Source organism: Heptranchias perlo, chromosome 15 (assembly GCF_035084215.1).
Source record: "Heptranchias perlo isolate sHepPer1 chromosome 15, sHepPer1.hap1, whole genome shotgun sequence".
In the NCBI taxonomy this organism is placed as follows: domain Eukaryota; kingdom Metazoa; phylum Chordata; class Chondrichthyes; order Hexanchiformes; family Hexanchidae; genus Heptranchias; species Heptranchias perlo.
In genome coordinates this window covers 4,249,941-4,262,107 of record NC_090339.1, presented here as the reverse complement: position 1 = coordinate 4,262,107, position 12,167 = coordinate 4,249,941, and the positions used below count along the sequence as shown (strand labels likewise).

The 12,167-nt window shown below is 44.3% G+C and overlaps 1 protein-coding gene across 1 annotated transcript in view; it reads right to left on the bottom strand.

Moving 5' to 3' along the window:
- The window catches only part of dock11 (dedicator of cytokinesis 11), a 273,861-nt gene that overhangs the window by 223,905 nt on the left and 37,789 nt on the right, over positions 1 to 12,167 (bottom strand). The window contains exons 4-6 of the mRNA XM_067996777.1: positions 8,071 to 8,153; positions 3,325 to 3,394; positions 1,290 to 1,385 (exon numbers count right to left, since the gene is read on the bottom strand). Coding sequence (XP_067852878.1) covers positions 1,290 to 1,385; positions 3,325 to 3,394; positions 8,071 to 8,153 — 249 coding nt within the window. The remainder of the gene's footprint in view (positions 1 to 1,289; positions 1,386 to 3,324; positions 3,395 to 8,070; positions 8,154 to 12,167) is intronic.

The following is a 12,167-nucleotide window of genomic DNA, read 5'->3' as shown; positions in this document are numbered from 1 at the left end:
CTTACCCGGTCTGGCCTATATCTGACTCCAGTCCCACATCAATGTGGTTGACTCTTAAGTACCCTTTGAAGTTACAGATGGGCAATAAATGCCGGCCTTGCCAGCGACGCCCACATCCCAAGAATAAACAAAAACAAAATTAGTGGGAATGTCATAAGAGTTTCTTAGACTTCTAAAAACCTGAAGAAATACCTCAAAATTATCATCCTCCCTTCAATTCCCTCCATGGCCTCACACCGCCCCATCTCTGATCTCTGCCAGCCTTGTGTGTCGGCTGCACCTGTGTCCTTTATCACCAAGTTACTCCCTGTTCTCCACTCCACCATTGCTGGTCGCTCCTTCAGTCGCTAGGCCCTGCTCCCCACAAATCCCTCCCCTTCATCCTTCTGCTTTACGACCACCCTCCCAGCTTCAAAAAAATCCTCCTCGTAGGCCGTGTCTTCAGCCTCCCATCCTAACCCTCCGTTTTCCATTATCCCTCCTGCTCGTCTACCACCGATCTTCCCCCTCGATGTTAAATGCTTGGCGATATCTTCCCAAACACATGGAGTGCTGTAGAAATAAGTTGCTGCTGATGCACTTCTAGTCTCCATTTTTAATCGTGTACAAACCCAAACATTTTCTACAAATCAACAAGGAAAACAAATTATCTAACTTCACTGAACAGTTGCGATGTTCAAAAATAACAACTACCCACATCAATTTGCTTCCTCTCAAGTCTCAGGGATTCCAGTAAGGTTGGAGCAGTGGCAATTCAGGTAAATCGAGAATAAATTTGTGAATGAATAAATGTTCTACCGTTACAGATGCCTAAATTCCTAGTCAGTACCAGATCACACAAACTCACTGTTACACATCTTGCATGAAAAAAAAGCAGCACATTTTTTAACTGCTGAAGACTTTTCAGTGCTTAAATGGTCAACAATTGTCAGTCAATCCTGGCCCACTCTCGCCCATTAAATGCCTACTAGTTCTAGATTAATCTCATTTCCTCTTTTGAACCAGCTTATTTCTCACAATGTTGTGGCTGCTGTTTTTAAGTGGCTTTTAGACATAAACAATTCCGTTACTGAAGTGGCAGCGAATACAGTCGCTCACGCTATATAAAGTACAAGAGTCTGCTGGCAGAATCCGTTCCACAGCAAGAGGATGAAAACAGAAACTACATTTTATTCTCCCCTCAATTTAATTCGGGCGTTGATCTTGCTGCATTTCAGCCCTGTGGAGAGGTTGAAACAACTTCCGTTCTACACCACTTCTTGTATGACTCACCGCTGACATCATCTTACCCTCATTGTAACACTAATGGTGCTGTTCATATTGGCTTTGTACAGCCACCCTTCCTTGATAATTCCTCCTTTCTGTGAGCAGATCGATGCAACGTCCTGAAAGAAAAGCATCAAGAATGAACAAACATCTCGTGTCTCTGAGTAACCACAATGTCAAGCTGAACTACATTACTTGGGCCACTTGTCAATTTATTATTCACACCACCATTTTGATGCTGAATCTGAAGAGAACCAATCATATTGTTACTTAAAAGAAAAAGAAAGACTTGCATTTATATAGCGCCTTGTACAACCCCATGACGTCCCAAAGTGCTTTACAGCCAGTGAAGTACTTTTGAAGTGTAGTCTCTGTTGCAATGGTAGGAAACACGGCAGCCAATTTGCGCACAGCAAGATCCCACAAACAGCAATGAGATAATGACCAGATAATCTGTTTTAGTGATGTTGGTTGAGGGATAAATTTTGGCCAGGACACCGGGGAGAACTCCAATACCCTTCTTCGAAATAGTGTCATGGGATCTTTTACGTCACCTGAGAGGGCAGATGGGGCCTCGGTATAACGTCTCATCTGCAAGTCAGCACCTCCAACAGTGCAGAACTCCCTCAGTACTGCACTGGAGTGTCAGCCTGGATTTTGTGCTCAAGTCTCTGGAGTAGGATTTGAATCCACAACCTTCTGACTCAGAGGCAAGGGAGAGTGCTACCAACTGAGCCAAGGCTGAGATCACATTCACTCAACCACCTTACTGACTTGAAACTAAAATTAGGTTCCAACAAAATTCATCAACCCCACCAACGGCATCAATCTACATATCGGTCTGTGCTGCTCACTTAACTTATTCACTCGCCCATGTATCAGTCACTGCAAAGTACTGAGTTGTACTTGAAGGGATTTAAGAGGCTCCTGAGCAACATGATAAATAAATATAAGGCTTTCTTTTGATGCGGAGGGAGGAAGGATAAGTAGAATAGCCTATTTCAGAAAAATACAACAAGGGCCAAGATGTGCTTCACCCCCTTCGGAGAGAGGCATCGACGTGTCACAGATTCATGGTCATGGCCTTTAATGACCAAACTCCTTCCTTGGTGGGGCTTTTAGGAGAAGCATTAAATCAGGGACAAGGAAGATCTCTGGGGGAAGGGGAATTAATCAGGTGGAAGTCAACACAAACACACACACACACACACACACACACACACACACACAGTGATTTGTCCAGACACATACTGTTTTGGTTTAAGATATCCAGGTGGAGAGAGAGACTTGGCTATTAATGTGGTGAGGTGGGGAGGCCTCAGCAGGTATTTGTGGATATCAGCAGAGGGGGAGCCACAGATCCTCCGAGGAAGGAGAGTGGAAATAAAAGGAACAAAAAAGGGGACGGTGGAAAGATCCACCTCCTTCCCACCAAGCTCCTGATCCCCAACTTCCTTCCATTTCCCTCCAATAGGCTAACTAGTCATGCCTCCGGTTCCTTTCCGGCATTCCACGTCCCCTTGTTCTCTCTCGAGTCCCCAATACTTTGAAGCCTTGGTTTTGTACCTCTGGTGCTCCCCCCACCAGGCTCTGCTCCCCATTCTCGGCCCACTCCGGGCCCTCTTTCCCCAGCCAAGGGCTGCACCAGGCTCTGCTCCCCATTCTCGGCCCACTCCAGGCCCCCTTTCCCCAGCCAAGGGCTGCACCAGGCTCTCTTCCCCATTCTCGGCCCACTCCAGGCCCTCTTTCCCCAGCCAAGGGCTGCACCAGGCTCTGTTCCCCATTCTCGGCCCACTCCAGGCCCTCTTTCCCCAGCCATGGGCTGCACCAGGCTCTGCTCCACAATTGTGGGCACCAAGCAGCTTGTAAGTTCGTATAATTTTAAGTTGTTCGCACATTATCGGGCGTTAACAGGATCTTGGGTTCCTCTGGCTTCGTAAACTGCACAGTTTATACGCGATCATTGCACCCTTACAACACCTCACCACCTCTTCTCTCGATTACATGGACAAAATACGTTTTGTCTTGGGGCTGTTCACAGAAAAGTAGACCACCTACCTCATCTTTATCTACATCTTCATCAACTTCAAACAGCTGGACAGGCAACTTTTCTGGCTGATGTACTTTGCTACAGGAAACAATAATCAAAATACAGTATAGTTACTTTAGACATAAGCAAACATTAAAAAAAGCATGAAAATTACATTGGAGAGATACGTTCTGATATGAGACACCATTCCCCCTTATGGGCCCTCATTACCTCTGTTAATATCACTTTGTATTGAATACCCAGTGTGACAGGTTGAGGAGGACCAGGGGACATGAGTTTAAACCATGGAAGAGTAGGAATAGTCTGGATGTTGGGCGTTTCTTCTTTTCCCAGACAGTAGTGAGCCTCTGCCGGCTGGTGTGGTGGGTGCTGACTCTCTCTTCAAGAGGGAGCTGGATCGGGCAGAGATCGCATCATAGAGAAGGTAAGTATCTAACACTTGGTCCATGTGATCTCCTGGACTGGTTTCAATCACCTGAGGGGATCGGAGAGGAATTTTCCAGAGTATTTTTTCCCTTATTGGCCCTGGGTTTTTTTTTGTTTCTTTGCCTCTTCCAGGAGATTGCATGGCTGCGGAAGTGTCTAATCAGGATGCTCCGGCCATTATGAGTGTGGAGCAGGCTTGATGGACCAGCTGGTCTTTTCCTGCCCATTATTTTCGTATGTTCCCTTCGATTGCATGTCACGCATTGTTACAGATATAGAGCAATCCCCCCAAAATAAAGGTATATAGCCCAACATTTCTTGATGCTGCCAATCAACTTAAGAACAGTCACCCTCTGATTCACCTCAGGAGGTGACAAAGAGGGACTGGCCTCCAATCCTGTGGCCATAAAGGGATAGGCCACATTACAGGCAGCTCCACCTTAACAGCAGAATACAATATGCATTACAGGGTGTAACGTTCCTGTTCTATTAAACAGGCCATTGTCCACATCAGGGTGAGCAATGCCATGGGTGAATGTTACCAACACATGCTGTTTAAAATGGGTATTTTTCTGTCAGGCAAACCAATCTGGAATGTTTTGAATCCGGAGTAAAGTTTGTTAAAGAACACAGAATTGTATTGCAGACAGCAGCACTATAGTCTCCAAGTACAGTATCCATCCACCCGGTCAGATCACAGGACCTGAACATCTTTCATTTAAACGCAATTAAACTTATTGAGCTGATCAACTGGTCTGTCACTCGATGGGGATCTGGTTCTCTAGGCCACAAAGCCAGGGCATTGCACGGTGGGAGAACCTTCACCACACGGACTGCAGCGGTTCAAGAAGGCGGCTCACCACCACCTTCTCAAGAGCAATTAGGGATGGGCAATAAATGCCGGCCTCGCCAGACACTCAAGGGCAAGGGAGAGAGTGTGCAGGCAATTTAGCTGGGAAACAGCGAGGCCTTTAATCACACCCCCTGTACTTGTGGAATTCAACCTTCCTTGCCGTGTGCTTTCTTCCCCAGAAGGTCAGATGAAAGATAATAAACTCATTCATGATTAAACCACCTGTCAAAATCTAATATACTTTATTTATTCTAATTATCAGAATAGAGTTGCATTTAATTCTTCCCCAAGAACCGCTTGAGATTTTGGGCTTGCCTGGTCGGTATGGAGAGTAAAGGTAAGGAACAATGTTGCTGCTCACACGTTACATTATGTGGTATTGCCAGGGTGGGAGGTGGGGGAAGGGGGTTAGGGGGTTAGGGGGTCTTTCCTTTGGACAGGCTCGCCGAGGTTTTCCCCTTCTGAGCACCAGCCCATGAACTTTCACCTATCAAAGCAAATGGGTGGGAAACCTTGGCCAGTCTATTTCTCTCAACTGTACCGGCATAAAGCTTCATCAGTCTACTGGAGCAGGTAAATCCAAACATTGCATCTTCTTGGCCACATAGGTGTGTATCATGGAATCTCACGTGCACATAATATACTATATATATCTCACACACACACACACACACACACACACACACACACACACGTGTGTTAAATATATACACACACACACACACACAATACATAAAGAGAGATCGAGAGAGTTAGAGAAAGAGACAAAAAGAGAGAAGAGAGAGAAAGACAAAGAAAGAACAAAAAAGTGATGGACAAGAGAGAAGAAAGAGGAAAAGAAAAAGTGTACGTGTGAATATATACATGCAAACGCATAGATCTCATGCAGATCTATTTAGGATTAATTCACCAATGAGGCAACAGCACAAAGAGCCCTTTCCAAACCTCACACAAATTTCAAACAATAAGCAAATAATTATTAACCTAAATCATTCGGTTTAGAATAGTTATGGCAAAGGACAAGGAACAATCAAACGTAAAAATACTCAACTGGAAGAGAGCTAATTTCAGTGAGTTAAAAGGGGATTGGAATCAAAGATTGGCTAAGGAACAGAAAGCGGAGAGTAGTGGTGAATGGCTGTTTCTCAGACTGGAGGGAAGTATACAGTGGTGTTCCCCAGGGGTCAGTATTAGGACCACTGCTCTTTTTGATATATATTAATAACCTGGACGTGGGTATAGAGGATATAATTTCAAAGTTCGTAGATGACACGAAACTCAGAAAAGAGTGAGGGAGATAGTAGCAGACTTCAGGAGAACATAGACAAACTGGTGAAATGGGCAGACACAGGGCAGGTGAAATTTATCACTGAGAATTCTGTAGTGATAATTTTGGTAGGAAGAAAGAGGAGAGGCAATATAAACTAAATGGTACAATTTTAAAAGGGGTGCAGGAACAGAGAGACCTGTGCACATACAGAAATCTTTGAAGGACAAGCTATGGGCCCCGACAACATCCCAGCTGTGGTGCTGAAGACTTGTGCTCCAAAATTAGCTGCGCCTCTAGCCAAGCTGTTCCAGTACAGCTACAACGCTGGCATCCACCCGACAATGTGGAAAATTGCCCAGGTACGTCCTGTCCACAAAAAGCAGGACAAATCCAATCCGGCCAATTACCGCTCCATCAGTCTACTCTCAATCATCAGCAAAGTGATGGAAGGTGTCGTCGACAGTGCTATCAAGTGGCACTTACTCACCAATAACCTGCTCACCGATGCTCAGTTTGGGTTCCGCCAGGACCACTCGGCTCCAGACCTCATTACAGCCTTGGTCCAAACATGGACAAAAGAGCTGAATTCCAGAGGTGAGGTGAGAGTGACTTCCCCTAACATCAAGGCAGCATTTGACCGAGTGTGGCACCAAGGAGCCCTAGTAAAATTGAAGTCAATGTAAATCAGGGGGAAAACTCTCCAATGGCTGGAGTCATACCTAGCACAAAGGAAGATGGTAGTGGTTGTTGGAGGCCAATCATCTCAGCCCCAGGACATTGCTGCAGGAGTTCCTCAGGGCAGTGTCCTAGGCCCAACCATCTTCAACCGCTTCATCAATGGCCTTCCCTCCATCATAACGTCATGGAGTTATGATGTTTATGGAGTCAGTGACTCACCTCCTGACTCCCAAAGTCTTTCCACCATCTACAAGGCACAAATCAGGAGTGTGATGGAATACTCTCCACTTGCCTGGATGAGTACAGCTCCAACAATACTCAAGAAGCTTGACACCATCTAGGACAAAGCAGCCCGCTTGATTGGCATCCCATCCACCACCCTAAACATTCACTCCCTTCACCACCGGCGCACAGTGGCTGCAGTGTGTACCATCCACAGGATGCACTGCAGCAACTCGCCAAGGCTTCTTCCACAGCACCTCCCAAACCCGCAACCTCTACCACCTGGAAGGAAAAGGGCAGCAGGCACATGGGAACAACACCACATGCACGTTCCCCTCCAAGTCACACACCATCCTGACTTGGAAATATATCGCCGTTCCTTCATCGTCGCTGGGTCAAAATCCTGGAACTCCCTTCCTAACAGCACTGTGAGAGAACCGTCACCACACGGACTGCAGCGGATCAAGAAGGCGGCTCACCACCACCTTCTCAAGGGCAATTAGGGATGGGCAATAAATGCCGGCCTTGCCAGCGACGCCCACATCCCACGAACAAATAAAAAAAAGTTGATAAGGATATGAAAAATGAATACAGGATCCTTGGCTTTATAAATAGAGGCATTGAGTACAAAAGCAAGGAAGTTATGCTAAACTTTTATAAATCTCTCGTTATGCTGGAGTATTGTGTTAAATTCTGGGCACCACACTTTAAGAAGGATGTCAAGGCTTTGTAGAGGGTGCAGAAGCGATTTTCTGGAACGGTACCAGGGATGAGGGACTTCAGTTATTTGGAGAGACTGGAGAAGTTGGGACTGTTCTCTTTAGAACAGAGAAGGTTGAGGGGAAATCTGATGGAGGTGTTCAAAATTATGAAGGGTTTTGAGAGAGTAAATAAGGGGAAACTGTTTCCACTGGCAGAAGGGTCGATAACCAGAGGACAGAGATTTAAGGTATTTGGCAAAAGAACCAGAGGGGACATGCGGAGAAATTTTTTTAAGCAGCGAGTTATCACTGCCTGAAAAGGTGGTGGAAGAAGAGTTCAATAGGTAACTTTCAAAAGGGAATTGGATAAATACTTGAACGGGAGAAATTTGCAGGGCTATGGGGAAAGAGCAGGTGAATGGGACTAATTGGATAGCTCTTTCAAAGAGCTGGCACAGACACGATGGGCTGAATGGCCACCTTCTGTGCTGTATCAGTCTATGATTCTAAGCAATTACAAATAGGACTCCAAGGCAGGGCTCGGGGACCATAGTTTGGACACCCGGGATAGCTTAATCACAACAAACTGAAGTAAAAATCTTACCTTGGCAACGATCTGAAATCTCCTGCGTAACCTTCGTATTTGTAGTTTACCAGGTGCCAGTCTGAATTATAGGTCCTGATGCACTGTAAATAAATGACCACACACAAGATAAGATGATCAGCACAGTTATACCAAATGCAGCAAAAGCAACAGGGAGCGACCCTTCGCGATGTCCCAATTCCTACAAAGGTGATGCATCACTTTTAAAAATATCATGTTTTTAAAAAATACTACTCCTCAATCTAATTTTCCTCAAATCATTAATTTTGATCAATTTCAATTTAAAGGCTGTTCTGAATAGTAATTCTGATGTAATCTGGCATTCTTTTGCAGATAGCAAGAGTGAGAAAGGCTCTTCGGCCCATTTTACCTTATGCATTGACAACAAGCCTGCACAGTCCCATTCAATATCCAAATGCTTATTAAATCCATCCAGGGTTCGTTTAACTCCATTACCCCACCTCAAAAGTCCATACAGGATAAAATTGATATTCATTTACAAAGTCTTGGGTTAATTAAGGACAGCCAACATGGATTTGTAAAAGGCAAGTCATGACAAATTTAATAGATTCTTTGAGGAAATTACAGAGTGTAATGATAAAGGCTGTGGATCTTGCGTCTATGGATTTTCAAGAGGTATTTGATAAGGTGCTGCATCGGAGGTGGGTCTGGATAGGAAGTTGGTTAAAAGACTGAAAATATAAAGTAGTGGTTAACGGTTGTTTTTTTGGCCTAGGGAAACAAGTTGCATTTATGTAACGCCTTTCACATCCTCAGGATATTCCAAAGCACTTTACAGCTAATTAATTACTTTTGAAGTGTAGTCACTGTTGTTATGTAGAAAACACGGCAGCCAATTGGCAAACAGCAAGATCCCACAAAGAGCAACGAGTAGGAGGACATGTTGGTAAAAATTTGCTATAGGGGACCCTAGATTTTATAAATAGGAGCACAGAGTACAAAAGAATAGAGGTAATACTGAATCCAAACAAATCATTGGTTGGGCTGTAGTTAAAATAGTGTGTTCAGCATCGGGCACCCTACTTTAGGGGAAGATGTCAGGGTCATAGGGAGGGTATAGAAAAGATTCACAAAGGTGACACCAGGAACGAGAGGATTTAGTTCTGAGAAGAGACTTGAGAAATTGAGAGGTGTTCAATATTATGAGGGGTTTTGATGAGGTATATATGGATGTAGAATCCATTAAAGCTTTCAAAAAGGAATTGGATAATTTTTTTTTTGAGTAAGTAAAAGGTAAAAAGGATATGGGGAAAGGATGTCTAAGCTGACTGTGAGTAAGTCACTGCAACCAATGCAATTTTCTTATAGAATCATACAGCACAGAAGGAGGCCATTTGGCCCATCGTGCCTGTGGCGGCTCTTTGAAAGAGCTACCAATTAGTCCCACTCCCTTGCTCATTCCCTATAGACCCGCAAATGTTTCCTTTTCAAGTATATATCCAATTCCCTTTTCTTCTGTGAATGCTAAACATAAAAACCTTATCTCTGTAATAGAATTCAGAGGACGATTTAGCTGCGTGTTGTGAATTGAAGGCAAAAAAACCTGAATAGCATGCCACCATGCCTCAAATATTTACTTCCTTCTTTTTGCACCAAGGAGTTTTAGGTTATGCTCAATGCAATTTTGAATCTACAATCATTACTGTCATCAAATCTGCCTCGCCCAAGTAATCACACTCACAAGAACAACTAACCTTTTCAGAGGCTTTAGTTAAGACAGGCCTTCAACGTTCTGAAGAATTACAACACAGTCACTTAAAAGATTTATTCACTCTTACAGCTGCTTATGTTAGCCTTAGCTTGTTGGTAACACTCTTGCCTCTGAGTCAGAAGTTTGTGGGCTCAAGTCCCACTCCAGAGACTGGAGTGCATAATCTAGGCTGACGCATTGATGCAGTACTGAGGGAGTGCTGCACTGTCGGAGGTGCCATCTTTCGGCACGTTAAACTGGGGCCCCATCTGTCCTCTCAGGTAGATGCAAAAGATCTCAAGGTACTTTTCAAACATGAGTGGAGGAATTCTTCCCAGTGTCCTGGCCAACATTTATCCCTCAACCAACACCACAAGAAACAAATGATCTAGTCATTATCTCATTGATGTTTGTGGGATCTTGCTGTGCGCAAATTGGCTGTCGCATTTCCTACATTACAACAGTGACTACACTTCAAAATTACTTAATTTGCTGTATAGCGCTTTGGGACATCCTGGGGTTGTGAAATGCACCATATAAATGCAAGTTCTTTTTTCTTAGTATCCAGAAATGGACCAGAAGAGATGTTTATTAGTTAAATTGTAAAATCTGAACAGACAACCAGATAACTAAAAGAGGGTTTTCCTCTGTTCTCTAATAGTGACACCTATACTGCCCACATCATACTCAGGAACCATTCAGTAAATGGGAAATGGCCTGATAATGTTTCCTCAGGATAGCCAATATTCTACGTGACTACAAACTTAAATAGAGTAAGGCATACTATATTAAATACAGAAAGAAAGACAGCACATCTATTAGGGAGAAGCTTGTATTATACTAAAAAGGTTATCTATAATTTATTTTCAAATTCTGTTACAAAACAGAAACTCGATTCTAATAGTCAGGGGAAGGGATGGAAACAGAAATATTTATATTTTCATTAGGACAATGCAACAGATTTTCTTGGGTTACAAGAACTTGGAATTCTCTCTCTCCAATTGAAAATCCATCTATTACCAACAGACTGTGTAATGCACGATGTGTCAGTTGTGGCCCAGTGTTAGCACGCTCACCTGAGACAGAAAGTTGTAGGTTCAAGTCCCCTTCCAAGGACTTGAGCACCTAATCTAGACTGACATGCCCAGTGCAGTACCGAGGGAGTGCTGCACAGTCGGAGGTGCCATCTTTCGGATGAGACATTAAACTGAGGCCCTGTCTGCTCTCTTATAAAAGACCCTAGCCAACATTAATTCCTCAACCAGCAGCACCAGAAGAGATTAGCTGCTCAATCTTACTTGCCGTTTGTGGGATTATGCTGTGTGCAAATTAGCTGTCTCATTTGCGTACAAAACAGTGAAAATGTGAAATCACTAGACAAATGCAAGTTTGTTCGTCCTCCTTTGGCTACATGGGACGACATCACTCGTGAGGTATCTGGTCACTTTCGCCCCTCCTCTTCTGAAGGCACTAACTCTAATTTTGTAGCTACTGTCATCCTCCTGGTACCTTGCGCCAATGACGATTCTTTACCTCCAGGTTTATTCACCTATCTGGGCGAGAGAGGGAAAAAGAGCAAAGTGGAGCCTGATCCAGTCCTCACCAACTTCCGCCCACAATCATGTTGCAGCAAGAGTTACTGGACAACAACCAAGAGCAGAAACCCTGGCTCATTGTTCCCTTACTAGCCCAAAGACACCAGTTCCACTTGCACCTCTCTCACCATGGGTCAGTCGTGGCTCAGTTGGTAGCACTCTCGCCTGCAAGTCAGAAGGTCGTGGGTTCATAGACCCACTCCAGAGACTTCAGCATATAATCCAGGCTGACACTCCACTGCAGTACTAAAGGAGTGCTGCACTGTCGGAGGTGCCATGTTTCAGGTGAGACGTTAACCGAGGCCCCATCTTCCCTCTCAGGTGGACGTAAAAGATCCCATGGCACTATTTCGAAGAAGAACAGGGGAGTTCTCCCCAGTGTCCTGGCCAATATTTATCCCTCAACCAACATCACTAAAACAGATTATCTGGTCATTATCACATTGCTGTTTGTGGGATCTTGCTGTGCACAAATTTGCTGCCGCATTTCCTACATTACAACAGTGGGTATATTTCAAAAATACTTCTTTGGCTGTAAAGCACTGTGGGACGTCCTGAGGTAGGAATGCAAGTCTTCTCTTTCTGTCTCACCTGCCCCTGGCTGCGATGAGCTAACTTAGCAGAGAGCAGGGACCTCACTGATCTTTACATCTCCCTACCACGTCATGACTAAAATACCACGCCTTTTAAAAAAAAATTTATTTTAGTATTACAGTTCAAACCACAGCATAATCTCAACGATGGTCGCAACTGCTTCCTCATTACATCTGCTATTCAGCAGAATTTTGCAA